Genomic DNA, 16,191 nt, shown 5'->3' with positions numbered 1-16,191 from the left:
AGACACAGCTTGAGGGCGCAAAAGAGAGTACGTATGAAAGATAAACACTCTAAATCAACTCTCTCTGTCAACTCTTTTTTCTATTTACAGCTAAACATTCATTCTACTCTCCTGTACATTTTAAACTGAAAACACTGATCACTGTTTTAACATCAACATCAGCGTGATGGTGGACGAGACATTGAGCCAAACCCCAACTTCAAACAAAAGCCTAAAATATCTCTGCTATACATGGCAATAACAGCTAAGAACTTTCACAGATTATGGTGCTTTTTCGCTTTTCACTCTCTTTTTCTCTCTCCCTCTTGTGTGCTTCAACACTCTTCATCCATCCTTTTCTTTTGTCTCTCAACAGCAGGAAATGATTCTGTCTCCCCTCCTTGTCCTTTCCCCCCCCCTTCTTTCTTTCGCTCCTCTCGGGAGGCGATGGCAGGAGTTGGTGTTTCATAAACTCTTTTCTGGTTTTCACATTATGTCTGGTCATTGAAAAAATATGCTGCATCTCAGTGCAATGTACAGTGTACGGTGTATTATGTAAAATAAATAGTTTTAGAGCCAGCAACTAATGATTATTTTCATTATTGATTCATCTGCTATTATTTTTTCAATGAATCGAGTAATATTTTAGTGTATGAAATGTCAAAATAATGTGAAAAAACGGCCATCACAACTTCCCAGAGCCCAATGCAACGTCTTTAAGTGTCTTGTTTTCTCCGACCAAAAGTTCAAAACCCAAAGATATTCGGTTTACGATGATATATGACAAAGAAAAGCAGCTAATCCTCTTATTTGAGAAGCAGGAACTTGGCATTTTTGCACTTTTTTAGCTTGAAAAATGACTGAAACAATTAATCGATGATCAAAATAGCTGCAATAATTTTTCTGTCGATCAACTAATCGACTGCCAGTTTCAGCTCTACATAAATGATTGTGTACAGCATGCTCCCTTGTCCTTCATTTGGATCAGTATATCTTTTCCTCTGTGTGAGTGTGTGTGTGTGTGTGTGTGTGTGTGTGTGTGTGTGTGTGTGTCAGGCACTGAGGTCTTGGGAAAGTGTTGATGACCTCATCACAGCTCGCTCCTGCAGTGAAACCTCACCTCTCTGCACCATGACCAGAGAACTAGGACACACACACACACATAGAGTTCTGAAAAACCTAATGTTGTTTGTCGTATTATACAAAAAGACACATATCAGCGTACCTGGCGTCTGAAGGGTCTGAAACATGAGATTCACTGTGTGATTTCTTCACCTGTGGAGAAACCAGAGCAGAGGAAATGTTAACTAAACACACACATTACATCACACACACACAGTTCATAAGAACCAGTGTTTAGTGTGCCATAAACCAACCTCATAAACCAGTGTTTATAAATCAGACAAATGATATTAGTATCATGAACTGTTGTGAATAACAACAAAATAAAATCCCGCCCTCTAAGAAAGGAAGAGAAAATTACCTTAAAGTAAACAGAAAATTGCAACAAACTGCATTTGACTTTACATTTTCTGATTCTTAAAATGTTACAAAAATGAAGAAATCATAATAAATCAAGAGCCGGGGTCTGTAGTTGTAGCCACCACCGTGACAGAAGTGCTAACTAGCGTCTAAGTGACAGATAGTAAGTTTCCCTTGTTCACCCGTAACCCTGCTCCATCCGGAGCTCAAGCCCCTTCCTCAACCCTTAAAGAGTTGAAAGGTCACGGCGGGGTCATGTTAGGTAACAGGGCTCATTCTTCAACCTTAAACGGGTCACCGTAGACACTAAATCGAGCCTTGACTTTGGGGGGTATTGGAGACATTTGGTCACGTCAATCACTGTGTGCTGGAACTTTCCCTTCATCATGGAAGAAAAAAAATGATTTAAGAAAACACACTTTAGCCTCAGCGCCTTTCCACCGCAGCGTACACTCACTGCACTCGCACACAGGCTGGTTTTATGTGTGTGGCTGTGTGTGAGGGTATGCAGAGCTAGACGGCAGACCAGCGGTTCTCTATTAAAATTCCTCTCTCTTATTTGGAACAGGAACTAATTAGAACAGTAAATGCAGGGCGGAGCGAGGGCCAATGTGTACCAGCTGCCCTATAATCACTGTGTCAACACACTGTCGAGGTGTAGGGCACGCGCGAGGTGCCAAATACACACACCCGCACATGGAAATGCACATACAAACGCACGCACACACACGCGCGTGGCCAAATTCACTCCGGCAGCGTATATTCAAGTCATTTGCACATTATCGCAATCACAGGTAAGTATACAGAGAAAGTGCTTGGCCAAGCAGACACTAAACTCCAGGTATTTGGAAACTAGGACATTTCTGCGTGTGTGTGCGTTTGTGGTGTTATGGTTTTGATTAGAGGATCCTGCTGAGAGCAAATAAGAAGCAGCACTTAGCTGTTTAAGACAGAGTTCAAAGGTTAGCTGGTGCCCTCGTATGGATCACTTTACACACACACACACACAAGCCACTTTCATGTCACGTTTCATGCTTTACTGAAATTTAACAAGGCTGCCAGTCACGACATCAACAGCATGGCCGTGAGAAACTGCAATGGACATGTAACGCACACACAGGACTTCGTTCAAACGCGGGGGCACACGCGGCCCCGCATGTGCGCGTACATACACACACACACACACACACACGTGGAAACACACAACCCTGACTGTTTCTGTCTCAACATGATCTGTGAAAACACAAGCACACGCGGGCTTTGATCCTGAAAAGCTTTTATCACTGTGCTTTATCCACTGCACACTTTCTCTCAGTGTTGACCTCTCTGAGTCTCTCACATCTCTCAATATCTCACCACTTTTATCTTTGTCTATCACAAGTACTTTTTTTTCTGCTCAGTGCTAAAACTTTTTTCACTTGTTTTAAATTTCATCAATAGACACTTAATCATATCCAGTATACAAAGTGTTTATGATCCAATCGAGACCCATTAAAACTACACTATTGATGAAAACCTGTTGTACAATAATAAAGCTACAAAAATCCAAGTGCTCACTAAGTCCTGCATTCAGGTATTCACTGTCATTCTTTCTCTTTCTGTATCTTGCAGTAAAACTCACCCAATTTCATCTCTAATAACAAAACCAAGGGCCTCATACTCTTAGGTGGCCACGATGCCTGAAGGACCCATTTGTGTCATCTGAGCCACTTAAATAGGTGACCTTTGACCTGGTCGGCTGGGTGACCGGTCTGGAACACAACCTGCCCGGTTCAGGGACTCCCTGAGGGATAAATACAAGTACCCCAGGTAATTAGCACTAATAACAATGATTTATTTAAGGGAATTACACACTGCTATGTTTGTGTTGTTACTTATTAATTATAATTAATTTATCATCTAATGGACGTGATTTGAATGACGTGACGTGAATGCCTGATTTGACCTTAAAAGGCAGTAATAAGAAACAGTATGTGTAAGTCAGACAAAAGCAGAAGCAGTCCTGGTTCTGGTCCTAGATGTGTTTCCTTGTTTTGTTCTCCCCCCCCCCGGTGTATTTTGCTTTTAACAAGCTCACTCTTAGAGAATCTAAAATTTGACACAAAAAGTGCATCAACACGATTTGTGTTATTGTTTCTGGCAAACTGCACAGGAAGAGAAAAGGGGGTAAAGAGGGAGAGAGAAAGAAGAATAGCGCTATGTGTTTCTGGTAATAACCCAACCCATCTGCAATGGGTCATCTGATACTATCCATTGAGTTGCACACACAGACACACACACACACACACACACACACACACACACACACACACACACACACAAAATGGTATATGAAGGATTTAAGAAAATAGTTTTTACGCTTGTGTGTAAGGAACATTTTGATTCATAACCAAATTTCAAAAAAAAAATTTTAAATAATCTCTTTGCTTTAAATGTAGCAATTCCACTTTTAAAGAAATTCAAATGACTGTGTATTGCTATAAATTGTTAATTTTTATGAGAGAGATTTTTATTAGATAAACTCAAGAACAGAGCTGTAATCCTTCACCTCAACTGTTGCAAAAATAAGAAAGGAGAATATCTAAGAATATTTAATAATGACAATTCAGAAATAGTATCTAAAACAAAAACCTGTCCATTTACATATAAAAAAGGCATTAAGAAAAAGAATCCATTTTGCTGTTTTAAAAAATATTTACTATTCATAGTGTACATTTATTTAACTTAGATTAACTTGAATGATACCCTAAAACAATTACAGTGCTGTCACCATTACCTACTAACCTTATTTTGCTCTGAATATTAATGTTATATTAAAAATGAAATAGCAATTTTCATCTTTACTTTACATACAGCAGCATTTATTCATTCAGAAGTGGGAGTAGCAAAATACAATATAAATATACTAATGTTACAGAAAACGCTACAATTGATTGATTAAAAAAACTATAGCATTAGTTAGAGCATGAAACAACACACACACACACACACACACACACACACACACACACACACACACACACACACACACACACACAGCGTTAGAGATGCATTCTTACCTCAGGGTGTAATCAGGTCAGTTAGCAGTCCTATACTTCCACAAAGCATTACAGAGCTGTATGATCCACTCGCTTCCCTGCAGACGCAGGCTTGCTGGTCTCGCACACAAATAGAAACACACACACACACACACACACACACTACTTCAACACGAACACACTTCAATTCGTCTCTATCTACCTGCCTCTCACTTTGTACTCCAGGTATCACGTTTTTCTTGTTTTTGCTCTACAGGAGAAAATGCATTCTTTTTCTCTTTCTCTTTGTGCCTCTCTCTTTCACTCTGAGCAAACATGTAGCAACTGGAGAAAAGACGCAAACTGCATGTAAACTATACTTTTCTCTCTGTCTCTAAGGTCAATTCATGCACAGCTCCTGTCTTCCTCGACTCTAGTAGTGGGGAACATTTCTCTCGTCCTGTTTCCCTCCTCGTCTGCCTCCTCCCCCTCTTTTTCTCTTCTCCTCCTCCTCTTCCCCCTCCTCTCTCTCTCTCTCTCTCTCTCAGCTGTCACTCGCTACAGACTCACTCAAGCTTGCATTTAAAGCCAAAGAACTTTTTAAATGTAACAGATGTAGCTTTTTTTTGGTGTAGGTCCATTTCTAATATAGACACAAATAAATTGAATTCCACATTGTAACTAGCCCGTGTATGAAGTATAGTGAAGAATTTCTTAAAGTCTGAGTCCCTAAAATGAAAAACATCCATGTGTATGAGTCTTTGCTGAAGTAAATCCTGCTGATGGTAGCTCTAGAGTGATTACGAAGGCGGTAAATGGAGACCTGGTGTGGATGTAATGTCAATGTCTTGCTGTGCAGTAGAAAGTACAGGCCAGACCATAAACTTCACACTACGCAATTGACCCCCCCACACCCACACACACACACATACACACATACACACACACCCACCCCCATCTCACCCACACCGCACAGAGACTCACATGTACACCTGACCACACACATTCAATCTGTGTTAATTGGAACCACACGGGCTGCACGTGTGTGTCATATGTGAAGTGTATAGCTGTGCTGGAGGGGTCGGTGGACTCCCAGCTGCCTTGGTCTGAAGATGGCACTCTTTCACTGTTGTCGTCAAGGTGTTATCAGGTGAGGCACATGCCCAAACACACCAAACACACAAACACACATACGCACATGAGTCAGACACAGACAAGAAAATGGTCACACACTCATACACACATTTAAATCAGGCTTAAACCAGTGCCTAGTTCTGACCCTTCTCATCCAAAATACCAGTGTTCTCAGTTGTGGTACTCACAGCTTTGAAACTTTACATTTAAAAAATTCAACAGCAGCTTGTCTTTACCATTACTCTGGATAATCCACAGACCTCACTGTGAACAGTTTTCATTGGAACTACTTTCTACCTATGAAAATTGTTGACCGTCTGTTAGTCAAGGCTAGACTCTGACTGTTACTAGTTGTGGAAATTATCTTGAAGTTATCATTCAGACCTTCACCCATGCATTTCATCATCTTTCTAAAGGCTACTTATCATTTCAAAGAGAACCCCCGCGTATGTGGTTAGTATCTGACTCGACTCACATCTCACCTCACCCCACTCAAAATAAAATTTCTTAGGCTATTAGGCAGTTACCTGACAGAAGGCGTCTTGTACAGACATGATTTGCTGTTCCAAACTTCAGTGAAAGTTTGTCTGTAAGTTCTGATGATCTTAGTTCATTAGCACCACTCTAGTATTCAACTTGGTGATCTTTGTGCTGGTAAATGGCTTGGTCACTGAGGTGTACTGATTAAAATTTGGTCATATTGCCAAGTCACTTACATGTGAATCAGCAAATATTTAAATATTTATAACAATATGTGTTTCCTTTCAATGTTAGTTTTCCATCTGAAATTACACTTCATCATACTATCATAGTGTGTTAATTAATTATAGAATTAATAGAATATATATGCATTGTTCAAAGGTGGAGCTGCAACAACAGATGAATATGGAATAGGACCAGTGTCTCCAACTGTGTTCCAGCCACCTTTAGTTCGGTCACCATGGTGACAGCATGCAGCCCTGTCCCACAGCATTTATCCCCCAACCCCAATAAACACCTTGATTGATAGACTGTCTGTGGACTCGTGTGCATACATCAGGGCAAATGTCTGTTGAAAGTGTGTTATATGTGCATGCCGACATGCGCATGTGTGCGTGTGCTGGACGTTTGAGAGTGTATGTGGAGGACTAGCTGTCAGAACAGATTAGGGTGTTGCCGAAGCGCTTGACAACTCAAGCACTTTATTATTAGCCAGACAGGACGCCATCGGGAGGGGGTCGTCCAAAAACATCCCCGATGAAATATTTTCACAGCAAGTGGAGAAGGGAGCTGGGGAGGTGTCCCAAAACACGCCTGATGAAATACAAAATACAAAAAACAAAAAAAAAGACAGAAAAAAAAACAGTAGCATGGCATGGGCACATCAGAGCAGTGAACTGAGCAAAGGAAGCAGGTAATATATTAAACAGCTTTTGACAAGAATCGGCTTTGGTTTTTGTTGACTTTAGGAGTGTTTTAAAAGTGTCTGACAAAGGTGTCTCGCTCCCTTTTAAGAGGCCCTTGAGAATAACTTTGTTCTTTAAGTGGAACAACAGCAGTTTATCTTCCCCTCGGCAGACAGTAAGACAAACTGAGACAGACTCTGCTCCTCTTTATCTCTTCAGTCTTGTTGTTGTTGGTTCTTTTCATTTATTTTGAAGTGAGATTTTTTCATAAGCTCCTTAGACATTTTTTTATTTTTATCTCGACAGGCTTGCAAATGCATTTATTATGTCTGTTAAATAATTGTATTTATTATCTATGTTTTGTAATTCATTAATATAATTAATTAATATATTTAATTAATTAAATCTGATTAATTTTGATTGATACCACTCTCATGTCTGTATGATAAAAAGGAAGCTTAGCCAAACTTAGTTACTTTAGCTTAGCATAAAGACTGGAAACGGGGGAAACAACAAGCCTAGCTCTGTTCAAAGCTAACAAAATTCACGTACCAGCACCTTTAAACTTCACTAATTAATGCATTATATCTCATTTGTAAAGTGTAAAAACAACAATTTGTGGTTTTACCAGAGCCAGGCTAGCGGTTTTCCTTTGTGCTAAGCTAAGCTAACTGGCTGTAGATTAATATTAATCGTACAGAGAGTGGTTTCGATCTTCTCATTTAACTCTCAGCAAGAACGCAAATAAGCCCATTTCCCAAAATGTTGAAATATTCCTTTAATATTATTTATTATTAACTAAAAAAAATAAACAAAAAAAGTCAGGAATAGAGAGATAAGAAAGACTTTAGTCGTTTAGACTTCCTAACACATACCTAACAGGATTCATAGAGAGAAATCATTTAAAAAAGACAAAGCCTTTCACACATGCACAAACACACACACACACACCTGCGCAACGTGATCATTCAGCCATCCCTGACATCGGCTGGTGTGTGTCGACCACAAAACACACTCATGAAGGATGTTACACACCACACAAACACAACCTCCATCTCTATCTATCCTCCACATTCTCTCTCTCTCTCTCTCTCTCTCACTCACACACACACACACACACACACACACACACACACACACACACACACACACACACACACACACGTTAACCTGTCCCCTGCTCAAAGCTCTCTGCTCTCCCCATTTGTATGAGTGGTTATCGGTGTGGTAATTCTATCCTCTTCCTTTCATGTAAAATACATTGTGCCTCCCTCCCTTCCTCCACCACTCCTCCTACAACCCCCCAGTTCCCCCAGCCTGGGGAGGTGTAAAACTATCCCTCTCTTTATGCCTCCAAAAATGCCCCTTTTTCAGGTGTAGTAGGAAGCTATAAAAGAAAAAAAAAGAAGTGAGGGAGTGAAAGGGAAGAACAGGGTGAGTCTGTGGAGCACGGAAGAGGAGGAGGAGGAGGTGTTTGGGTAAAAAGGTACTCTGCAAAAACATCTCTCTCTCTCTCTGGCTAGGTGTACCTCTCTTTACCTGCCTATACTCACATGAATTTGCCAAGAGCTGCCTGGTGTGGTTCACAATGTGAAGGACACATAAATTAAAGTATATTCGCACACAGTTTCTGCACCTAAAGTATCACATGTCTTTGAACCTTTGTCTTCGAATCGCCCAGGGAGAGAAAAAAAGACAACAGTAGAGATAAAACTAGACGCTGGCTTCTATATTGAACCAAAACAATACGAACAATCTGAGAAATGAGAAAACAACAAGCAGCACGGTCGCTCCAAGCTATATAGCACAGAGATGTTACGCCATTCAAGACAGAGAAAGGAGTTACAGTGAATTTAAAAAGGCTTCTTGGATGTGTGGGTTCATCAGCTTGAAACAACAACTTGCATGTAAAATTTAATTTTAGACTTTTAGATTTTAATAAGTTTCATGAATGTGCAGATAACAAAAAAATAACACTGATTTTGTAGCATAAAATACAACTTTGGAAACACCTCCACAATTTAAATGTGCAATCTGTAAATTCTCATTTTCATTCAAACTACAGCAAAATGCCAACCAGGTTATGTGAATCTGAAGGTTTTTTTTGTAATGAAGCTGGACAGCATTTCTACACAGCAGAGTATGGACAGCGTCTCCAACCACAGTGAATATTTTTAGGTGTTTTCACCACATTTCACCATACATCCAATTATGTAACTGATTATGTAACGATAAGTTAATTAATCGATTAGTTAACGGTTATTTTTTAAACAAAAATGCCAAAAATTCACTCCAGCTTGTCAAATGTGAATATTTGCTGTTTTTTTAGTCTTCTGTGATAGTAAACTGAACTGAATCTGTGACAGAAGAGATACAGGCAGGACATGAGGGGCGGGAGAGGGAGATAACATGTAACAAAGGTCCCGTGCCACGGTCAAACTTGGGACATGGCAGTTATATAGTATGTAGCTTTAACCACTAGGGTACCAGGACTTCCCTTGATAGGTATTTTACTATTTTCTGACATTTAATAGAACGAATAATCAATTAAGAAAATAATCGGCAGATTAATCTATAATGAAAATAATCCTTGGTTGCGGCTCTAATAGTAAAAGCATTCAAGATTTCTGCTTTAAAGGAATGGTTCAACATTTTGAGAAATATGCTTATTTGCTTAGATGGCTAGACAGCTTTTGTGGGCTGTGTTGTTATCAGCTGCTGCAACAACAAACTGGGGGAGGGGGGATTAAAGCCTCGCCAATGCTCCATGTAATAAATTTTACCTTCCTAAATCATTATTAGATCCTGCAGTTTTGCATTCTTAGCTGCTTGCCGGACGGACTCGGCATGGACTGCTAAAGACCAAGCAGCCTACCTAAACAGAGCCAATAGTGAGCCGCAACTCTGCATATCTCTTGCTAGCCTGGACGAGATTCTATTTTTACAGTATCATTTCCGATTTGTATTAAATGATGCATTTCTTCTGATTACAGGGCAAGGAATCATGGAGTTTACTGATTTCAATTATAAGCTAGCAAATCATTCCTACTGGGTTTAATGGGTCATCTTTAAAAACAACGTCTTGTGTTTTCATCTCTGTGTAACTATGGACGAACAAAGCAAGCAAAGGGTGGTCAGTGCACTTTACTAATTTTAGAATCCCAAAGATTATTTTATTTAATCGACTTGTAGTGAATACCCGTGTTTGGGGAGGAAGAGGAGAACAGTGACTAAGGCTACTCTCCATCGTACCCGCCGTCCTGGTGGTCTTTATATCTGCCATTTAAATTGGCTCCTCATTGTCTCAGAGAGTGAGGGGATCACAGACATGATTTAATGCAGCTTTACTCAATGGAGACAAATGAAAAGTCACTGATGGATGTGTGTGTGTGTGTGTGTGTGTGTGTGTGTGTGTGTGTGTGTGTGCAGGCCGGTTCTGCGCTGTTAATTGTGAAGCGTTTGGCCTCGACTGCCCCTGCTCAGCTAATCTGATGAGAGTGATTAAAAAAACAACTGGAAGAAACCTAAAGCAGTCCATGGCTGACAAGACACACACACACACACACACACACACACACACAAGCTCTCTGGCCATCACTCTACTCAGTGGCACAGAAACATATTCAAGAACACACAACTCAATATGAAATGTCTAAAGGTACAATATGCACACCAGTAGAAAGAAAGTCAGACACTGGGACAGATAACTGCAGAGTGAACTGAACGGATAAGTGTTGTGCGGAAATAATTAGTTGATTAATCATTAACATTTCTATAATATTTATCTATAACATTTTATAGAGAAAATGATTAATCAATTAATTGAAATTCAGCAGCCCTAAATAACTGATCTGAATGACTCGATACATGAGTTAATACATGACTCCCAGCTCCATGTAGTATCTAGGATATAATATTACAGATATGTCCTCACTCTGAAACGATACCGATAGACGATAGAAGAAGAAGAAGAAAGAAGAAGTATCTCAATATTTAGAATAAATCTATCTTTGACTTGAGCATTTCTAAAGTACAACAAGCAGCTCGCAGGTGTGTCAGTCGTTACAAACTCATGCTGTGCAGCCAAACGTAGGTCAAACCCACAGACCTTTATTTCAAATTCTAGTGCAGCTGAGGTTTGCAAATAAACCAAGTATGTCAGGCTGAATTCTGGGGAAATTAATATAAAATGATAGAAAAGACATCTAGAATATTTCTATTTGATAAAATGATGAAATGGTGCAGCCATAAAAAATGAAGAGCTGCGACAAGAATATATATGATACTGTTAGAAATAAGATGATTTTAACAACCTTAAAGCTACTTAAGGGGAAATAAAAGGGGAGAAAAGGATATTAAAGGGGTAACTAACACTAAATACATCCACTGGTATTTATATGGACTCCATGTTTTCTGGCAAAATTCAATTTGATGAAATTGAGACTAGAGTGAGTGGACTAGAATACTAAGAGCCCTTCTCTGCTGCTGTGTGAGACCTGAAGAAACACAACACCATCCTCCTGCATCCCCCCCTCACCCTTCCTCATCCCCAACCTGACCGCAGCTACTGCACCCCCCGCTTGGTCCTCATACTGCAAGCCTCCCCCCTCTGAATCCACCAACCCACCGTGACGCGAAATCAATGAGATGTGTGTGTCGGGAAAAAGATCGGGTAAGAGAGCAAAGAAGTGAAAAGCAAAAAAGTGCAGATGCAAGTGTTTGTGTGTTAAGACTGAGAATCTAATTTGTGTCCGTGGTGGTTGTAACTAGAGTTTGTGTGTGTGTGTGTGTGTGTGTGTGTGTGTGTGTGTGTGTGTGTTTGTGAGCCTGTGTGTTTAAGTGCGTGCCTGTGGCAGCAGCAGCAGCAGCATCAATAATTAAAGCTAATCTCATTAGGCCTCAGATCCCTTTCAGACGCTTTTAATTAAATGATGAATGGCCTCCCAGCTGCCTGTTAAATAATGCTGCTCATGACATCACAGTGTGTGTGTGGTGTGCAAGAGGTACAACATAAGGTAGATATCCCTAAAAAAAAAGGCCCACGGAGAGACATTCAGCAGACAGATAGGTATGCTCTCTCTCTCTCACACCCACCCACACACACATGCCATCTGCTCTCAGATTCAATGTGCAGCCGATTATTAGAAGTTACTGCTGCCCTATGCGCTGAGGAGAGCGAACAGGAGTTCAATGTCTCAAAAGTCGCAAGCTGTTCCATCATACCAGCCCTTGAAACACTTCATATCATCTTCCTAATAAAATCACTCACAATACCATATGTCTGCGAAGAAGGAAGGCAGATTGAGGGAGAAGGGGTTGTGTGAAAAAGAAAAGAGGGAAGGGCAGAGAGTCCAAAAAGTGACAGTGAAGAGCTTGGGGGTGTGAGAAAGAGAAAGATAAAAGGAAGACAAAGAGACACAAAGACCATAGGCCAAATTAGAGAATGAGAGCAACAGGTAAAGCAGAGGACAGGCAAGGGTGCCAAGGCGCCCCGGGCTCCAGACAGCATAGACCTGGCTATGAGAACACCCATAATCCCTTCTGTTTCTCATCCCTCTCTACTCTCTCTATCCCTCCCTCCCTCTATCATCCACCTTCCTCCCCCCCTGCTCTCGGGTTGGCTCTGTATCGGATTGCTGACTTCACAATAGGCCCTGAATCATCACTCTAGCCAGAGAGACACAGGGAGAGACGAAGAGGTGGGCAGGCCTGTGGAGAAAGAAAAGGTGGGACAGACAGATAGACAGACAGAAAGAATCAAGGACAGGGGGAGTAAAATGTCTCTCTCTGGTATCAACGCTGAATAGATCCAGTTCAAACATGGTCATATCAGTAAATAAATCTAGCACAAATTGAAAATAAAAAATTTAATATTTGAAATACTCTCACTGATAAGCAGCATGCTTTGTTTGTTCTAGTACACTACATGTTGTACTGTAGCTTTTAACCTTTTACCACCCATTGTTCCACCTGCAGAGTAGTAGAACTTTCACAGACTGCTAATACTATGACAAAAAAGGGTCGATGTTATTCAGATACCTGGCAAGTCCTATCAAGACGATTTTATGTAGGTCTGGAGTAGTGCTTAAAAATGTGTCAATTAATTAATTAATTGAATCACAGAGAATTAGTCATAGACAATTTTGATAATCCATTAATCGTTAATTGTTCATTTCATAAAGCACAAATGCCAATCTTCTTCTCGTTCCAGCTTCTCAAATGTGAAGATTTGCTGCTTATGTTATGTAGTTGAAAACTGAATGAAATGAAAACTGAATATCTTTGGGTTTTAAACTGATGCGCAGACAAATCAGGAATTTTGAGAACATTACCTTGGGCTTTTTTGACTTATTCAAAACATAACTTTTACTTCAACTTTGTTATAATCTCAAGGAAATTTGGTTTTCAGCTAGGCATTAAACACACTGACACACAAGAACACACTGATGATAATGAACAGCAATGATGTATGGTCAAAGTCAAAATATATATATGTGTGAACAAAAGGAAAGGAGGAATCGAAGAATTAAACAATGGATTGAGGGGGGATCGATAATGAAAATAATCCTTAGTTGCAGCCCTAGTAAATCAGCACAGAGACCGAGGTCACAGCCCATCTGGCCTCGGCGACCCCTCTGCTACCTCTCTGGTTCTACGCTGCAGAGAGAAATACAATCTCCCAGCAGAGCAGCAGAGGAAACTCTCGCGGCAGGCAGGGCAGGCAGGTTCCTGCGTAACCAAAGCACAATTGTTGCAATTTCATTTCCTTCCCAGCAAAATGAGGAAATATGCTCCTTTTTTGGTAACCAATGGCAGATGAGCATTTCTCCAGAAGACCTGGCCGAACAAAAGGTGGGCTGTGTTATCAAGGGCTCTATTTATGGAAGTTGCTGCAAACAAAGAATTAAATGTTTTAGTACTTTACCAAGGACTTCTGTTCGTGTAATGTCATTTTCAGAGTTTAAATTCAGTGTCATTACTGGTATAGCTTCTTTAAGAATTAACTTCTTTTCAAATTATTTTGATCATTTTCCAATGTTCAACAGAGAGAAATGTAACATCTGGCAATAATGTGATATTCCTTGAAAAGTCTTTGAGTAATCAATAAAGTTTGGAATCTTGGCATGAAATACTGTGCCCTGATTGACTTCTATTAAACAAGCATGGTCACAATATGAGGCCGTCTCCACTCGGATGACCTCAGCCATCCCACACCACAGAAAGTATATGTGTATAACAGAGAAAGAAACACCTACACACACATACTCTCACACAGACACACACAGACACTCAAGCACACATATCATGTGGTTTCCTGTCTGGTGCGTTCCTCTAGAAAGCCCACGCCGGTTGCTCTGGGTTTCTAGATGGATTCTCCAGTCTGTTTAGGGGGTTTGACTATGTCAGACTGTGATTGGCTCACAGGCTGTCTGTGACCTGCTCACCTCACACCTAGCTGGCTTTCCTTGGCCGGCCAGACTCTCACTCAACTCTCTTATATATGAGTTATAAATTATCTGAACCAAGGCAAGAACTGAATAGGTTTCGGTGAGACACAGACATCTTGGTTGTTTCAAGTGTCTTAGATAAAAGTGATGTCAAAACAGAGAGGCTGTAGAAGTTCTTTTTCCATTTTTTGACATGAAAGTAGGATCCTTTATCTACAGTATTCATGTGGGCTGATTTCACATAGTTCCCAAAATTCAGCATAGTTCTTGAAAAGAACAAAACTCTCCAATTCACTTTGTGGATGAATCTAATACTTTACATAAAGCATTACACTGTAAATATTCAAAATATTGAAGAAATAGTTCAGCATGTTGGCAAATACTCTTATTTGCTCTCTTAAGGAGAGTTAGATGAGAAGATCAATACCACTCTCATATCTGTCTGCTAAATATAGCTAGCAGCTGGTTAGTTTAGCTTACCATAAAGACTGGAAGCAGGGGGAAACAGCTAGCCTGGCTCTGTCTAAAGGTAACAAATCTCCCTTCTTACACGCGTAAAGCTAACTAATTAACATGTTATATCTCATTTGTTTAATCTGTACAAAATCCGAAGTGTAAAAATGAATTTTATATGCCGGACTATTTCTTGGCTGGGGGTAGTGACTTAATCAAGCTGTAGAGGTGGTGGTAGGCTGATTTTGCTACCTTTGGACCAAAACGAGAGTGTGAGGGCCGCATAAGCGCTATTGAAGCGTTCTGTCCATTCAATCCACACCGACTCAGACCTCCGTTCGGCTGTCTCTGTCCTCAGAAACAGCTCTCCTGTCCAGCAGCAGAAAGAACAGCGGCCAGCCAAACTGTCTTCACCAGGCTGACTGACAGCAGAAATTTACTGATGAAAAATACTTTGATCTAGGCTCCACGGGACAAAATCAGCATTGTTTTTATTTATTGATGCACTGATTTTAGTGAGGCTCTCAGTGTCCCATTGTGCCTTATTCAATCATTATGGACACTGTTAATAAGTTAAGAACATATAAACAGTGAGATATTTCTGCAATATAAACAGCTGTCTGAGGGGATTACGGTTCAGTAAGCGCACCAGAAAAAAAAAAGACAAAAAAAACGTGGGGCGTCTTTGGGTGATATGCATAAAAAAAAACGCTTCCAAAACCCTGTCTACGTGGATTGGCCGTCACTCTCTGGAGGACAGTGAATAAGTTTAACGTAAAAACATCTTCCTGATGATGAGCTACAGCTTTTTTTGCCAACTCCACATTTTGTGTCCTTTTTTAACTTCTCTGCTTCTCTTTGACTTCATCTCCTCCTTTGCCATAGTTAGCAACCATAATTCAATCAAGAATAATGGCATAATTTATGTGTCCTAAATGTTTTCTTCTCTCAGTACAGCTCAGACGGAGGTGACCATAAGTCCGAATGGCAAACTCTCTCAGCAACACTCAGCTGTCAACTAAACATAAATCTTACAAGAATCACTGTACACTAAGCTGAAATTGAAGTGCACCTCGGTGCCACAACTAGGATGCCAGCCTACTAGAGGGATGCCAGGGGGTAGCTGTTACACTCCACACTCCTGTGATCTGTCCTCATGCCTTGTCACCGGGCAGATTTTGAAACCACTGTCTATGACGCCAATGCAATCTTGGCAATCAGGGTTGGGCCGTGCTCGTATTTAGCTACTGCTGCTGCATGTAAGTTTGTGTGAATGTGTCTGTATGGGGTTGT

The 16,191-nt window shown here is 40.5% G+C and overlaps 1 protein-coding gene across 9 annotated transcripts in view; it reads right to left on the bottom strand.

Annotated features, from left to right (window-relative positions):
- The window catches only part of eya4 (EYA transcriptional coactivator and phosphatase 4), a 44,337-nt gene that overhangs the window by 21,205 nt on the left and 6,941 nt on the right, over nucleotides 1-16,191 (bottom strand). For 8 of the 9 annotated variants that reach the window (XR_006374954.1, XM_044169550.1, XM_044169556.1 and 5 more), the window contains exon 3: nucleotides 1,205-1,254. Coding sequence is in view for 7 of the 9 variants with exons in the window: in XM_044169550.1 (XP_044025485.1) it covers nucleotides 1,205-1,254 (50 nt within the window). In the remaining 2 variants the exon portion in view is untranslated. Of the gene's footprint in view, nucleotides 1-1,204; nucleotides 1,255-4,520; nucleotides 4,944-16,191 lie in introns of those variants that run through there. The other variant, XM_044169552.1, reaches the window with a different exon arrangement.

Source organism: Siniperca chuatsi, linkage group LG16 (genome assembly GCF_020085105.1).
Source record: "Siniperca chuatsi isolate FFG_IHB_CAS linkage group LG16, ASM2008510v1, whole genome shotgun sequence".
Classification (NCBI taxonomy): Eukaryota; Metazoa; Chordata; class Actinopteri; order Centrarchiformes; family Sinipercidae; genus Siniperca; species Siniperca chuatsi.
This window is presented reverse-complemented; position numbering and strand designations above follow the sequence as displayed.